General features: G+C 34.6%; 3 protein-coding genes and 1 long non-coding RNA gene across 6 annotated transcripts in view; 1 reads left to right on the top strand and 3 right to left on the bottom strand.

Moving 5' to 3' along the window:
• The window catches only part of LOC127869676 (ATP-dependent RNA helicase DDX51-like), a 33,761-nt gene extending 27,297 nt beyond the window's left edge, over positions 1 to 6,464 (bottom strand). Inside the window, exon 1 of the mRNA XM_052412337.1 lies at positions 6,330 to 6,464. Coding sequence (XP_052268297.1) covers positions 6,330 to 6,352 — 23 coding nt within the window. The 5' untranslated portion in view covers positions 6,353 to 6,464. The remainder of the gene's footprint in view (positions 1 to 6,329) is intronic.
• Positions 6,465 to 6,503: 39 nt separating this feature from the next.
• Positions 6,504 to 12,211, top strand: LOC127869698 (protein adenylyltransferase FICD-like). Its single transcript, XM_052412357.1, has 2 exons — positions 6,504 to 6,803; positions 7,455 to 12,211. The coding sequence occupies exons 1-2, from the start codon at positions 6,515 to 6,517 to the stop codon at positions 8,552 to 8,554; spliced, it is 1,389 nt and encodes a 462-aa protein (XP_052268317.1). The 5' UTR covers positions 6,504 to 6,514; the 3' UTR covers positions 8,555 to 12,211.
• Positions 12,212 to 12,730: 519 nt separating this feature from the next.
• LOC127869655 (uncharacterized) overlaps positions 12,731 to 17,274 on the bottom strand; it is a 42,669-nt gene continuing 38,125 nt past the window's right edge. For all 3 annotated transcript variants that reach the window (XM_052412329.1, XM_052412323.1, XM_052412316.1), the window contains one exon: positions 12,731 to 14,678. In XM_052412329.1, coding sequence (XP_052268289.1) covers positions 14,592 to 14,678 — 87 coding nt within the window. In that variant the 3' untranslated portion in view covers positions 12,731 to 14,591. The remainder of the gene's footprint in view (positions 14,679 to 17,274) is intronic.
• Positions 14,882 to 16,186, bottom strand: LOC127869796 (uncharacterized). Its single transcript, XR_008044689.1, has 3 exons — positions 15,945 to 16,186; positions 15,521 to 15,786; positions 14,882 to 15,361 (listed from the first exon to the last, which is right to left on the bottom strand). It is a non-coding gene; the product is annotated as an uncharacterized LOC127869796 (long non-coding RNA).

Genomic DNA, 17,274 nt, shown 5'->3' on the forward strand with positions numbered 1-17,274 from the left:
ATGTGGCCTCTAGAGTGTTAACAAGGTTTTAGTATAGCCATATAAGGAAAAATGCCCCGCCCCCTGGGGGCCATGTTTTTCAACTAACCGGCATCATTTTCGAACTCGTCCAATATATTATTGGGATGAATCTTTTGACCAAGTTTCATGAAGATCAGACAATAAATGTGGCCTCTAGAGTGTTAACAAGATTTTACTACAGCCATTTAAGGAAAAATGCCCCGTCCCTTGGCAGCCATGTTTTTCAAGCAAACGTAACCATTTTCGAACTCATCCAAACTATCATTGAAAACAATCTTCTGACCAAATTTCATGAAGATTGGACAATAAATGTGGCCTCTAGAGAGTGAACAAGGCAAATGTTGATGTCCCACAACGGAAAAAGCACGACGGACAACAGGCAAAAGGCGATCACAAAAGCTCACCATGAGCACGTTGTGCTCAGGTGAGCTCAAAATATTTAAAATTGAAATGTTTAATTAAATAACCTTATTAAGTGACATTAGCGGTAAGGTTGAGAAAATAAAATGTTCGCGAAATATTTTTGTGAATGGTGCAGTTACACTTTGTTATCATACCAAACATAGGCTTACAAACAAAAAATTATTTACAAAGTATTGATTTTGGAATATACAATAATACAACTTGTAAAAACACAAATGACAATACAATGACTTTAATAACAATCTAGTCACAGGTGAAGGGCGCGTGGCCAAGTCACTTTAACACTATCAATTTGTCATAAAACAACATTTTTTATCATATTGACCAAAAAAAATAAAAAATAATAATTTTTTTTTCTGATATGTTATATGTTCATAGTGTGATAGTGTTAAAGTGACTTGGCCACGCGCCCTTCACCTGTGAATCTAGTCACCCGTGAAGCTAATTCTTATCTTAATATTGATCGATCAATCATTCATTTTCCTCAACAAGCTGTATACTGTGGTTGAATTATGTTGTAACTTTGAAAGCCTGCATCAAAATATATAAGATGTTTAAAACAAAAGCTTACCGGTAATGAAAAACTGTTACATTTTTTAACTATGAGAAAGGTGTGAAACTCTTCTTTGACACACTTTGTTCCATTAGATAATTACAGAGAAGTTACATACATTTGTGGATAAGTTCTGTAACAATATGAAAATAGCTAAGGAACATGAACCAAAAAAAAGACATTAATTACAAAGGAAATCCAAAATACTACTACAAATCCCAGTTTTCAGCTTTGCACATCTGTATCCAAGTGATGATTTTTCAGCATTTTAAATGGACCTCTTTGACTTAAATTTATTAAAAAGTTAGCAGTTAGTTGCAAAAAGTGTGATTTTCAGGAGGATGAATGTCTTGGCTGTTGTTATACAGTTTATTTGGTGTATTTATTGCCTTTGAAGTGAATTTTTCACTTAAGTTCAGACCATGGTGTTTTGCAGGAATAAGACAGTTGTATTGCTAGCATACTGGTTCGCCAGTATTTCCACACAAAATTTGCAATTTGGAATGGTTCTTATTGCTATTCGATTTCAAAAGCGAAACTTTACAATATACATCATGGGTTCTTTGCTTGTTGACGAATATATAAAACAAATGTCACTTGGACACAAACACAACAAAAGAGGCACACAAGTGGCTACACAAAACAGTGTCTTTTTCAAGTATACAGTGGTAAGTTCCAGATGTCTTCTTCAAAACGCTAAATAAGTACAGTAATGCATTATAAATTTAGTTCATCTGCATCATATAATAGTTAAAGATCAGTCGACAGTTTATAAAAGAAATTAATCAGAAGATGGATAAAAAATTATAAATTAAGGAAGACCTTGAAAACAAGGGCTGTTTGAAAAACATGCATGCCCCCCCATATGGGCTGTCAGTTGTAGTGGGCGCCATTGTGTGAATATGTTTTTTGTCATTGTGACCTTGACCTTTGACCTAGTGACCTGAAAATCAGCAGGGGTCATCTGCCAGTCATGATCAATGTACCTATGAAGTTTCATGATCCTAGGCCTAATTATTCTTGAGTTATCATCAGGAAACCATCTTACTGTTTCGAGTCACTGTGACCTTGACCTTTGACCTAGTGAGCTGAAAATTAATAGGGGTCATCTGCCAGTCATGATCAATGTACCTATGAAGTTTCATGATTCTAGGCATAAGCATCCTTAAGTTATAATCTGGAAACCATTTTACTGTTTTGAGTCACTGTGACCTTGACCTTTGACCTAGTGACCTAAAAATCAATAGGGGTCATTTGCCAGTCATGATCAATGTACCTATGATGTTTCATAATCCTAGGCCTAAGCGTTCTTGAGTTATCATCCGGAAACCATTTTACTTTTTAGAGTCATTGTGACCTTGAACTTTGACCCTTTGACTTAAGCGTTCTTGAGTTATCATCCGGAAACCATCTGGTGGACGTATCAACAGACGGACCGACATGTGCAAAACAATATACCCCCTCTTCTTTGAAGGGGGGCATAAAAATAAAGCAACATGATGTATTTAAGAGATCACTATAAATAAGAATGTAAATGTGCCAAGAAAAAGTCCTGAGTATTTCTTAACTAAATAAATATCTTTGTAAAGTGAAGATTAGTCTTTAAAAGCACAGTTTGGACAATAACTGAATTGAATAATAGTTTGTGTCAGGTAACTTAAGTCTTATCTATGTCATTATAGTGTCAATTTCGCCATGTACGTTGCCTGGAAGTTATTTTGTACACTGCCATTACCACACCCACTTGGTAATCAATGTAGCGAAGATACATGCTCGATTTCACCATGACCCTGGAAAAAAATGTAATCCTATAACGCCTGTGGTGAGATTTAAAGCATATCTTGACAAATAATAAGATCAGAAAAAGACTTTGGCCTATTTTTTCTTTGATATTTTACTGTTTTATCTCGATGTCAAAAAACTAAATTTTGCTGTATTATCTTTATACCAGAGAACTAAATTTTTTGAACAATATGGAACAGAGAAACATTTAAAAGTGTACACTCCACAATTCACAAGTCAAACCATGGGGATTCTTTCCAATAATACTGTCTGCATCTCTATAACGGCACGTTTTTGTCCTGCATCAAGGGACCTAACCGACCTGGATTCAGTCAATGGAAAGTGATACAAGGGCAAGTGCTCATTTAAATTTTCTGCGGTCATAAATATCATTGGGAATGTTTCTTAAAAATTCAACGATAATTGATTACAACTTATTGTATTTTTGAAAGGGAGACAAGTAGATCTACATGTTGATCTATGTAAACTTGTAACTGTAACAGCAGGTCACGTAAAAAGAAGCGAGCTAGAATCTATGCACATAGAAAGAAGTAGAGTTAATAATTGGAAGATATGTCCTTTGAACACGACCAGAATCAATTGTCTGAGGATTATGTCAATATAAAATGCAGATTTCTAACACCTCACCCTCCTCAGGGTCAACATTTTACTGCGTTTTTCAAAGTTGAAGCATTTTAATTGTTTTCATGTTTCAAAAAGAGTTGTTTTCATGTTTCAACAAGATGCGTTTGTGAAACACAATGTCCCCCTATATGACGTTTGACCTTGAAGGATGACCTTGACCTTGTGAAGGATGACCTTGACCTTTCACCACTCAAAATGTGCAGCTCCATGAGATACACATGCATGCCAAATATAAAGTTGCTATCTTCAATATTGCAAAAGTATTCATAAAATAAGAGATTTGGGCCACATATATTTGACCTCTGACCTTGAAGGATGACCTTGACCTTTCACCACTCAAAATGTGCAGCTCCATAAGATACAGATGCATGCCAAATATCAAGTTGCTATCTTCAATATTGCAAAAGTATTCATAAAATGAGCGATTTTGGCCACATATATTTGACCTCTGACCTTGAAGGATGACCTTGACCTTGACCTTTCACCACTCAAAATGTGCAGCTCCATGAGATACACATGCATGCCAAATATCAAGTTGCTATATTCAATATAGCAAAAGTTATAGCAAAATGTTAAAGTTGGCGCAAACAGACCAACCAACAGACCAACAGACCAACCAACCAACCAACAGACAGGGCAAAAACAATATGTCCCCCACTACTATAGTGGGGGACATAAAAAGAATTGTAGGCCCAGGCCTGCTGTGCGTAATGGCAGCCATGCCCCTGACTGTTACTTGTTGTTCCATGATAAATGTATAATACACTGGTACAAACGCAGCATGGTTTATTATTTTAAAGGTATTTAATACAATTTTACGATATTGTATAGCACAAACTGCATACTATGTTGTACTATACTTGTTTTTCATAGTTACATGCACCGAATGATTTTTTTAATACATAATTCATTACACAGTTTTTCAAAACGCATTATCACTTTGCATTCACATGTACGTAAAAATTATTGTAAGTTGATGACAGTGATTTAGTATTATGCACTGTGTAACTATTCTTTTACATTCAAATAGATCATGAAGTGTTTTGTAGCGCCATACATTACCATATAAGTTTGTATATGTCTACTGAATATATTATCATTATTTACATGCCTTTGCTAGCAGCTAAGCCTAGAAAGACAATGACTGACATATAAATAAGCTCATATGATTACTGATATATCTAGTCTTGTTCCATGTGTTATTAGAATGTATAAATAAAAAATATGGATTATATGAAACAAGAAATATCTTTTAAAAAGATATACGGCGTTGATTGTGGTCGATGTTTATGAACGATCAAAAGTTATCTCTATGAGATAAAAAGTAGTGGATGCCTTTTTTCTGCGCAGTTCTTAGCTACATCACAAGCAAATCAATTACGGGGTGTTGCGCAAGATTTCGTGGCTTATTTTGCTTTATGTGATATTATTACTCAGATATCTATATTTACAGAATAGAAAAACACAATAAACATGAAAATAAACGAGTGCATATAGGTCAGCCGGCAATACTCGAATCTTATTTAATTGCATAATAATAGTATAGTGCATTATTGTGCTCATGCTTAATAAACTGGTCTAAATGGATAAATAGTTCAAATTAATTGTATCAAAATTGGTCCTTATCATGCAAATGTTGAAAACATATTAAAAATCGATGATTGACATACCACAATAATATCGCCGAATATCTTTATTTAGTATCTTTCTGATCAAAACAGACTTCAAGTGCACAAAGTTTACGAGACGGCGTTTATATAAAGATTTCTGCAACTGACCGCAAACTGACCTTGATACCTTGCGGATTGGATTGCAATGCATTAAAGTTAGGTAACAATTCTGCTGCTGAAACGACGGCTTGTTTAAAGCTTTAAACATTTTCTTGTTTAACGGTTAATTTAGAAAACAATTTTTAATATGTTCGTCAAAGCGTATATCAGGTTACTTAACAACGATTCTTATATGATCTAAATTTTTTGAGTGCACATAATGCAATATCGTAGTAATTACCAAATATGAGAACACAGCCTTTAAGCTCTGGCGCTGACATTCTTCTAAATATAAAGGGACACGCACTCTGTATTGATGTCGAGAATTGAGTGTGAAACTGCTCCATCTCTCAAACCTAATTATTAGAGATAGAGCTACAATTGTTTCATGCTGAATACGCAATTAACTTCGTTGCTAAACGAACTGTAGTATCCCTGTCCCTACACTTCCCAAAAATTGAAAGTCGATGGAATAACATATTAATGTTAATGTGAAATCTGTTTGTAGATTGACCGTTTTCTACTGCAAAAAGTTTCTGGCCTACCGGCGGAAAATTTTATATTCGAATTGATTGGTCGTTTACAAAGGTCAGGCTAAGGTGAAAAGCTGGCGTATACAGCTAACGCCGAAAAAATTGCTTTCAATTCTTTAATATACAGCTACAAACTAAGTGTATGCAGTTACCACTGTGATTCATTAAGGCCATCCTTTAAAATTCTTTTGTTTGGCATAACCCGACCGACCCACTAAAATCGGCCCGACTGATTTTTTTTTAAATATAACATATAAAAGGTTGGCAGATGTAAAACACTTCATCCAGATAAAAAAAATTGCTTGGATGCATTATTTTTGACAAAAATTATTGAAACAATTATAATGTTTTGTACACAATAATGGCCATATTTTTATTACATTACATGGTTATCAAGCTTATGCCCATAAATTATGTAGCACCTACTTTCATATTACTGAGAATATACTATGAGAATAAGGTATACGATACAATGACAACTGGTAAGCAACCAATATTCCGAAATTAATATAGTCCGAAATACTGCAAAGGTTCAGAAAAATGGTTCAACTATAGTAAACACATATATTAAACATATGGCAGTATAATAACCGAATAAAATACCTTTTCATTGTAAACAAAGACATTTTTCTTTATTAAACAATCAGTGGTTCTGGAAAAAAGTGTCGAATTAAAGTTAGTCGTGTTAATGAAACATGGGCGTCGCCATTTTGGAATTACTTCCACGCTCAATTGCCCAATCAAATTACGACAAATATTCTGACCTTGACATTGAAATGTTGTCAAACATGTCAGCGTGGAAATACCAACAGTTTTCCTCTGTCAATTTATTTAAAGATTCAGATCATCTATTCTGGACCATTAACACAAATAAGATGAACTTGGTAAAGTTCTTTTTACTTGTTATGATATCGGGGATGTCGGTAGCGTATTTGATGTATTTCATGCCGGCGTTGTTCTCCATATTTCAAGGAAATAAGCAAATTACATCATCAGTTTTGACAACTGGTGGCCAAACGAGTACTGGGACTTCGATAGTGAAACGGTCTAGACAACAAAACATACCTATCAACACAGGTAAAGTATACAATTATGACATTGTCACTCTGACCAGGGACCTTGCTCTGACATGAGAAATAAAGCTCAGACCAATCCAATGTTTTGTTGTTGTGTGTTGAAGTCTTATTTTAGTCATTAATAGTTAAGATAAATGTGTTGTAAGGACCTTTGAACATTCTGATAGGATTGTCTCTTCAATCATTCTGTTTAAAGTGCCTTATTATTTTGTCTTACTCTTATAAAGAAGATATTTAAAGCATTGGTTTAATTAGACATACATGTATTGGCTGGAACAAGTCATTATTATTGTCTACCAGAGCCTTTCTTGTAATTTTAACATTATGAAGTCTACCATTTCCGACAACTACTTAGGCTAGTAACATGTCATTTGGTCAAGAATCTTTATTAGAAGAATTTTCATAAATGTTACAACGAACCATTCAACTAACCTTGGACGAAAAGTGCAACTGCTTCCTTACAGCACACTAGCATATTATTCTACCAACTGGGCTGGTTCTAATCCACAAACACATGTTCACCTTTTCAGCCTTTTAGAACTGTTCATCTGTTTCTTTCTTAAAATTCATTGTAATATATATTAAATTATATATATAATAAATAGATAAATTGTCATGTTCCAAAGTGAAATTAAAAGCGGCTGCATTTCAGATCTTCAAAAGGAGGCTGTTGCTGCCATGAATCTAGCGTTGGATATGGAGGCTCAAGGGAAACATGAGAAGGCTATGAAGCTGTTTAAACATGCCATCAATCTGGACCCATCACATGCCGACATTCTCACAGCTTACGGTGAATTCCTAGAGTTTCATGAGAAAGATGTTGCACAAGCTGAGCAGCTATACAGCAAAGCCCTGTTATTATGTCCCACTCATACAAAGGCTTTAACAAACCGGAAACGTGTTTTACCTGTTGTTCAGGAAATCGATCAAAAGATGTATAATGTGATTGACAAGAAATTAAGTCTTTTGTACAAAGTGCCAAGTAGTCATCCTGCGTTACGAAGGCAAATTAAAGAAGCGTACTATCAGCATATTTATCACACAAATGCCATTGAGGGAAACACCCTCTCTTTAGCTCAGACAAGATCAATAGTTGAAACTGGTATTGCCATAGGAGGCAAATCACTAATTGAACAACAAGAGGTGCTAGGATTGGATGCTGCTCTAAGTTACATCAACAGTTCCCTTGCTGGGCGCATTGGATCTATAACCCTGAATGACTTGCTACAGATTCATAGACGTGTACTGGGATTTGTGGATCCAATAGAAGGGGGAAGGTTCCGCTTGACCCAAGTCTATGTGGCAGACTTTGTACCCCCTCCTCCTGAGGAAGTTCCAGGCCTTATGACAGAGTTTGTGACATGGCTTAACTCAGAAGAAGCCACCGGGCTTCATCCTGTTGAATATGCTGCTATTGCACATTATAAATTAGTTGTAATACACCCATTTTATGATGGAAATGGTCGAACTTCTCGGCTGTTGATGAATTTGATATTAATGCAAGCTGGATTCCCACCGGTGACTATAAAAGTGCAAGATCGCGCTAAATATTATGAGACCTTGGATGAGGGGAATCATGGTGATCTAAGGTCTTTTATTAGATTTATTGCTGACTGTACAGACAGAACTCTAGATGAGTTTCTATTAGCTACTTTAGAAAATGCTAAAACAATTTTACCTCAGATATCAAGCTGGAAAAAGCCTAACAAAACTGACTCTGAAAGAGTAATTTATGCTGAACATGAGCCGTAATAGCAATATTAAAATGAGAGGAAAAATAAAAGCTCTTGCATAATACCGGTATGTCTATTTAATTGTAGACAAAATATAAATTGATATTAATTTGTTTTGTTTTTTTATAAAACAAAAGTAGTGATTTTATTTATGAAACAGTTCGTTTATATTAGTATTTTTGACAAATTATACACTAGTTTGGCAGACTTTTCATATGATTTTTGTATTGAATAGCCTATAGGGTACAAATCTTTTTGCTTGATACATGAGGGTGTTAACCTTGTTTGGATATTCAACCTGTTTCATTTTCAACACCACAAATGTGCATGTATTTCTTAAGTCTTTTGTGTTGAGTAAATGTATTTTGGGTTACAAATTCACCAATGTGAGTTTATATGAAACAATAATAGCATAAGATAATCCAAAAAAGTATGTTTTAACATTTGAGTCGTGTTCTGAGAAACTGGGTATAATGCATGTGCGTAAAGTGTCATCCCAGATTAGCCTGTGCAGTCCGCACAGGCTTATCAGGGACGACACTTTCCGCCTAAATTGGTTTTTTGCTAAGAAGAGACTTCATTTAAACGAAAAATGTCATAACAGTGGATAGTGTCATCCCTGATTAGCCTGTGCAAACTGCACAGGCTAATCTGGGATGACACTTTAGGTCAAATGCAGTATGCCCAGTTTTCTCAGAACACGACTCATTTGATAAGAGGATATTTGTTAGTGTCTGTAAATTATCTTTAATCCACAAGTTATCAGTGAAATGAAAACATTTTTAAATCCCTTTTTATTTAATGCTTGTATGTGTTGCAAATCAAAATATTTTTCTTTTAACCATAGAAAAGCATAAAATTTGTCATTTTTTAAAGAAACCTGCTAAATTTGTCCAATGCTAAATTATGTTTCGCTTACTTTATCTACATGTTGAGTTATCTTATCTTAGACCTGACAAAGCTTACATGTATGTTCATGAGTTATTATTTTGTGCACTATATAGCTTTTTGCAATATATTTATCCTGTTTCAAACAGTAAAAATGAACTGAAAATTATCAATAATTTCACTGTTATACTGTGAAATGGCTTTGTTTTCATGATACTATGAAGTCATTTTATCACCAAAATACAAAGCTCATCATTTGTAAACATACAATAAAAATAAAATTTGTTTTATTTGGTGGAAAATCAATTTTAATTCTGTTGTGATCATAGAAATATAGATCATAGAAAAAATATTTTTCTATGATAACTCATGAATTAAACAATATTCCAACAAATCCAACAAATATCCTCTATATCTTCATTTATTTGTTTGAAGGTATTTAATAATGTTGGTGCCTATTTATTTTTCATTTGTTCCTTGTTTGAGTCGCAACATGAGACATGAGAAAATAGGTTTTATTCCTGTTTGATCAGGGGCTATGCTGTCTGCTATAGTCACACAAAATGTTGTGATCTCATACACAGACAGGGTTGCACCTCACCAGACTGCTCACATGTGAAGGCTGGGCTGGAGCAACTCAGGGGGCATATGGCACAGGATCCATGTTCATATAACATGGGGCGTATTTATTTTGATGTTACAAGTGCTAAATTTACTGCATTCATTTTGTCATGCAAAAATTGATTATTGTTCAGAATGTATTCTTTTACTGCTGTGCTTTATCTGTCTCATATGTGATCAAGCAGTAATCTGTTATGTTACCTTGCATTGTGTGTGTGTATCTTTATATTTTGCTTCCTTTATGCTTTTGCACTGTAAAGAATAGGTATCCTAAAGAATAGGTATCCAAAAAAAATCACAATATTTGAACAAAGTCAGTCAATCCCAGAGCAAAACATGTATAAATATATTACCATAATTACAATGTACTCAAGTTTTCGGATACTAAGTTTTCGGACACCCCCTTTTTTAGTCAAAATAATTATTTTTCATGACTATATTTTCGGACATACCGGTTTTTCGTCCATTATACTTAACGACTCCAATTATTCTGACAGTATATTTTACAACAGCCCTGTTTTTGCTTATCTTGGACCCTTGGATCATGGAGTTTTACAACTGGAATAAGGTCAGAAAACCTGCAATATAAATGCCCGCAAGGACAATGGACTATTTCAATTGCATTATTGGGTAGACTACCATGAATACCGGTAAAAAACAATGGTTTCACCCAACAGCATTTCAAATGAAATGAAATATCGTATTCAGGAAGCAGTATGGTTGTTATTATGTCCCCCACTATAGTAGTGGGGGACATATTGTTTTTGCCCTGTCTGTTGGTTGGTCTGTTGGTTGGTTGGTTGGTTGGTCTGTTGGTTGGTCTGTTGGTTGGTTTGCGCCAACTTTAACATTTTGCAATAACTTTTGCTATATTGAAGATAGCAACTTCATATTTGGCATGCATGTGTATCTCATGAAGCTGCACATTTTGAGTGGTGAAAGGTCAAGGTCATCCTTCAAGGTCAGAGGTAAATATATGTGGCCCAAATCGCTTATTTTATGAATACTTTTGCAATATTGAAGATAGCAACTTGATATTTGGCATGCATGTGTATCTCATGGAGCTGCACATTTTGAGTGGTGAAATGTCAAGGTCATGCTTCAAGGTCAGTGGTCAAATATATGTGGCCCAAATCGCTTCTTTTATGAATACTTTTGCAATATTGAAGATAGCAACTTGATATTTGGCATGCATGTGTATCTCATGGAGCTGCACATTTTGAGTGGTGACAGGTCAAGGTCATCCTTCAAGGTCAAATATATGGGTCAAATTGCTCATGTAATGTCGATTCTGCAATATTGAAGCTAGCAATTTTATATTTGAAATGCGTGTGTATCTCAAGGAGCTGCACATTTTGAGTGGTGAAGGGTCAAGGACAAGGTCATCCTTCAGTGTCAAACGTCATCTGGGGGGACATTGTGTTTCACAAACATCTTGTTTTTTAAAACGTTTTTATATACCATTTCAGATAAGAGATTGCAAATAAGTGAAGTTGTATTTTTATAAAGTAGAGATTGAAGAGTAAAACAATATAAAATTATTGCACATGTATTAATTGGTTTTATTTCAATATAATTATTGACAAACAACCATAACTTATAATTATGTCTCTAAATTTTCGGACACTTGTTGTTTTTTAATCTTTGTATCTAAATTTTCTGACGCGAATTTTATTTTTATTTTTAAGTGTCCGAAAACTTAAGAGTAATTACTGTAAGTGTCATTATTTTGAATAAATGTTGTATAGGATGGAACATAGTGAGATTCTGTTGCAAATGACCCGTTAAAGTCATTTGTTTTATTGAAATGTGCATCCTTACCAAGACAGTGTTTGTACAAATGGTCATTAAATGACAGAAATATTCATGCAAGGATCGGATGTCTATCAGCTGTAACATAGTGAAAACTGAAACGATGCAACCTACTGGGGTGTATTTTAAAGAGATATGGGGCTAGTCCCGCACATATTGTTAATTATGAAACAAAGATCTGCTGTTATTTTCAGAACATGTTGTTGTTACTTGTAGTTGATATTGTTATTGTTAGTTTGTTGATTACCAAAGTGCAGTCATCATGTCATTTGCATGTTTCTTGGTATTTGTTTTCTCGGAACATGTTCATCTGTGATAAATAAATGGCCATGTTTTCCATGGTCAATAAACATTATCTTCAAGATGTCTTGGTAAAATTTCTATATTTCCTCTTCTTTAATCCTTGTTACCCAGTAACCTACAAATTATCAGTCCAGTCCTACCTGAGAACAGTCGCCATTGAAGGGGAATAATGGAAAATGAGGCTGTTGTAGATAGTGACAGCTGTTCTCAGGCGACCACTTTTTATATAATCAATATTTGTTTAACTCATTCATTTGCATGCTGTGTAATGTAACAAAGGATGTTTACCAATAGAAAAGTAAAATAACATCAATTATTTCTAATAAATTATAAAATAATACAAATAGGATCTTATAAATTAATTAAAATTCCTAATTATTATTAAACTTATTATCAATAATAATATGGTATCGTCTATTCCTGCATCTTGTTCATTATGTAAATCACTCAGTTAGATATCGTTTATTATAATATATTTTTAAACAACGGTCGTCACTTGTCATTAACACAACATCCAAAGTATTTAAAGCGGATTTTATAAGAATTCAGCAATTCAAAGAAACAAAAAACATAAGCAAATAACGTTTTATTTGTACACTTAGCATGTTCTTTCAAACAAACACAAAAGCATCTCGTTTTCCGGGACTTGCTGATAACAAGTGGTTTTATTTTATCCCTTGTTAATTGAAAATGGCATTGTTATTATACGAGTTTTACATGAAAACAATAGCATACCTTCCAAACATTTGTATGCAGATTTGTATTGTTGACACCTCATCAGCATTAAAGATCAATTGACTTTGTCCTGGCTTATTCAATGATGTAAAGACTGACGTAGCGTAGGAGATTAGAGACAGGAATTCATATTAATTTGTTTACTTTTTGCACCTCAAAATATCAGCCTCTCGACCGCTGTACACAGATAAAATCTGGCTTTCTGAGTGAAATAAACTGGTATTTTCGCCGCTTTAGCCAGATGAGCGTTATAATCAGATGTATTATAGAATGCATTATAGAACGATTTTCGTTGCATTGAATCTAAACTGAACCCTGCAGGCAGGTTACCACGTCTTAGGTGACCACTAAGTCAAGTTGGACTGTGCTTCCAATCATGATAGGGCATCTATTCAGAAGACCATTTAATGGCGATGCACTTTTGTGTCATTGTTACGCTCGTGCATTAAGCCCTGTTTTCCAAGAGAAGGACACATCAAACATGGGCCGGGTTTGCAAATATGTAGACATGGTGCCCTGGAATTACTGAATCTGTCAATGTCTGCTGACTCGAGTAATTGTTATAAATATTATAACCCTTTAATATGTCAAAATTGCGTTATCTTTGCTTGATTCACATTGCCTTTTCAACTTTAGAGTGTAAAAAAGTATTTTCTATTAGTTTTAGTAAGATTGGCACAAGCTTTAATTCTCTTCAATTAAAGGGCTGCATTATGTTGAATGATAGTATAAATACATAACTTCTAATTTATTTGTGAACTAATACATGTAATTGACACAAAATACCTTGAACTATAGTGTAAGACTATAACCACACAAACCCACAGAATTACAAATGGTATAAAGCTGTACCAATTGAAAATACTAGTACTATTTGTTATGTCTCATCTGTTATTTTCTAATGATAACAAAATGTTACATCTAAATATACTATTCAAAACAAATGAGGTCACATGATCTCTGAAATACTAATGAACATTTAACAATCCAACTTCATTATTTTAACAAAGCTTTTGAATAAATAAAATGTTCATTACTTCTACAAAAAAACTTCTTTTTAACGGCGTTTTATAAAAAAACACATACAATAATTATAAAGATTTACAAATTATATCAACAATTCGTAATTATAGTAATCTTACTTTACAAAACTCAAATAGATAAATAAATATAAAATATTTAAATAAATATTAAATATCTTTTGCCATATGTGGCCAGCATAGCTTTAGTCCAGCCTACTAAATGGCACACACTGATCAGGAACTAATCTGTCTCTTACATTTGCACATGGTTGCCTGATGAAAGACCCATTTTCAAAAAGAAAAGAACCATAGTACAACGTAAATAAAGGTTGTTAATCCATGGTTGTTATTTGAATACTGACCAGATCTACACATATGATCACTGTATCAAAACCTCAATAAATAATTTCATCAAATGAAATGGAATTATGTTCAGATCTAAACACATGTATTTACAATCTTCTGCAATAACATTAAAAGATAATAAAACTATCACAACATCGTAAATAAACATTACTTTTAACTTGTATTGTAATACAGTACACCCGAATAAAAGGAAAACAGCAAGCACAACACTTGTCTTTTAATATCACAGATCTCCAATACCACACTTCCGTCACCACTGTCCATAGTGGTTGTCAAAACACTTCAGCCCCTATATCACAGGTCTGGTTGCTATGCCAACCGATCAGCCTCCTCCTCAGTCATGGTAGGTGGCAGAGTGTGGGCGTCCTTGGGCCAGGGTCCTAGGGGGGCTCCGCGCTGAACAAAAACAATAAAACTGTTATTTGCTGTCTTAAAAATGATTTACACATTTAAAACAAGAGGGCCATGATGGCCTTGAATCGCTCACCTGACTAACCAAATACAATCCCAACCCAGATTTCAACAAGATAAACATTCTGACCAAAGTTCATAAAGATTTGATGAAAACTGTGACATTGATTGTCTACACAAGGTTTTTCTATTATTTGACATAGTGACCTAGTTTTTAACCCCTGGTGACCCAAATACAATCCCAACCCAGATTTCATCAAGATAAACATTCTGATCAAATTTTATAAAGATTGGACGAAAACTGTGACCTCTATTGTCTACACAAGGTTTTTCTATTATTTGACCTAGTGACCTAGTTTTAGACCCCAGATGACCCAAATACAATCCCAACCCAGATTTCATCAAGATAAACATTCTGACCAAATTTCATAAAGATTGGATGAAAAACTGTGACCTCTATTGTCTATACAAGGTTTTTCTATTATTTGACCTAGTGACCTTGTTTTTGACCTAGTGACCTAGTTTTTGACCCCAGATCACCCAAATACAATCCCAACCCAGATTTTATCAAGATAAACATTCTGACCAAATTTCATAAAGATTGGATGAAAACTGTGACCTCTACTGTCTACACAAACAAATTGTTGATGGTTTTTCTATTATTTGACCTAGTGACCTAGTTTTTTGACCTCAGAAGACCCAAATTCAATCCCAACCCAGATTTCATCTGGATAAACATTCTGACCAAATTTCATAAAGATTGGATGAAAACTGTGACCTCTACTGTCTACACAAACAAATTGTTGACTGTTTTTCTATTATTTGACCTAGTGACCTAGTTTTTGACCTCAGATGACCCAAATACAATCCCAACCCAGATTTCATCAAGATAAACATTCTGACCAAATTTCATAAAGATTGGATAAAAACTGTGACCTCTACTGTCTACACAATGTTTTCCTACTATTTGACCTAGTTTTTGACCTAGTGACCTAGTTTTTGACCCCAGATGACCCAAATACAATCCCAACCCAGATTTTATCAAGATAAACATTCTGACCAAATTTCATAAAGATTGGATGAAAACTGTGACCTCTGCTATCTACACAAGGTTTTTCTACTATTTGACCTAGGTTTTGACCTTAGTGACCTAGTTTTTAACCCCAGATGACCCAAATACAATCCAAACCCAGATTTCATCAAGATATACATTCTGACCAAATTTCATAAAGATTGGATGAAAACTGTGACCTCTACTGTCTACACAAGGTTTTTCTATTATTTGACCAAGTTTTTGACCTAGTGACCTAGTTTTTGACCCCAGATGACCCAAATACAATCCCAACCCAGATTTCATCAAGATAAACATTCTGACCAAAGTTCATAAAGATTGATGAAAACTGCGACCTCTATTGTCTACACAAGGTTTTCCTATGATTTGACCTATTATGTGACCTAGTTTTTGACATAGTGACCTAGTTTTTGACCCCAGATGACCCAAATACAATCCCAACCCAGATTTCATCAAAATTAACATTCTGATCAAATTTCATAAAGATTGCATGTAAACTGTGACCTCTACTGTCTACACAAACAAATTGTTGACGGACAGACGCGGGCACGCACACATACGGACGCCGGACATAACAGGGTCACATAAGCTCACCATGTCACTTCGTGACAGGTGAGCTAAAAACAAGAGGCCCATGAGGGCCTGAATCTCTCTACTGGCTGGAATCAATAGGGCTCAAGCCCTTAATAGTATGAACAATCTGAGTAAGTTTTAAATAAACAGACCCAAAATGGGAAATTTATCGCATAAACAAGAAGAAACGTAAAATTTAAACTTCAAATGGCTCCTTTTCAACAATAAATTGGACAAATTTTCTTCACTCTCAATGGGGTTCTGGCCCTTGATGATATGAAACATCCGTTGAAGTTTCAACTTTATATGTAAACAAACAAGAAATGTGTTTGTCAGAAACACTGTCCCTTTCTGCGCCGCTTTGATTTTTGATTTTTTTTATCTTTGACCTTGAAGGATGACCTTGACCTTGACCTTACACCACTCAAAATGTGCAGTTCCATGAGATACACATGCATGCCAAATATGAAGTTGCTATCTTCAATATTGCAAAAGTTATGGCAAAATGTTGAAGATTTTCATTTTTTTTCTCAAATTCAAGGGGAGATAATTCTGGACTCCGATATTGCTCATTTTCAGTAGGATTAGACTCATCATTCAGATAAAGACACTGTGCAAGTTGGGAAATGATTGGATGAAAACTGTGGACTTTATTGAGTAAACAAGCCTTATTTCACAATTTTCTCAAATTCAAGGGGAGATATTTCTGGACTTTTTACACTGATGTAACCCATTTTCAATAAGGTTCGAGTCCTCATTAGTATAAAGACACTGAACAAGTTTGAAAAGAATCGGATGAAAACTGTGGACTTTTATCACGTAAACAAGAAAAAGTCTAACGCACACACGCACGGACGACGGAAACCACGCCATGACATAAGCTCTTCAGGCCTTCGGCCAGTAGAGCTAATAACAAACAACCAATTGGCTAGTACA

The sequence above is a fragment of the Dreissena polymorpha genome, chromosome 1 (assembly GCF_020536995.1).
Source record: "Dreissena polymorpha isolate Duluth1 chromosome 1, UMN_Dpol_1.0, whole genome shotgun sequence".
NCBI lineage: Eukaryota > Metazoa > Mollusca > Bivalvia > Myida > Dreissenidae > Dreissena > Dreissena polymorpha.

Coding starts and splice junctions, on each gene's coding strand:
- LOC127869698 (XM_052412357.1), top strand. CDS start 6,515: ATGTCAGCGTGGAAATACCAACAGTTTTCCTCTGTCAATTTATTTAAA. Junction 6,804..7,454: donor AAACATACCTATCAACACAG/GTAAAGTATACA, acceptor GCTGCATTTCAG/ATCTTCAAAAGGAGGCTGTT.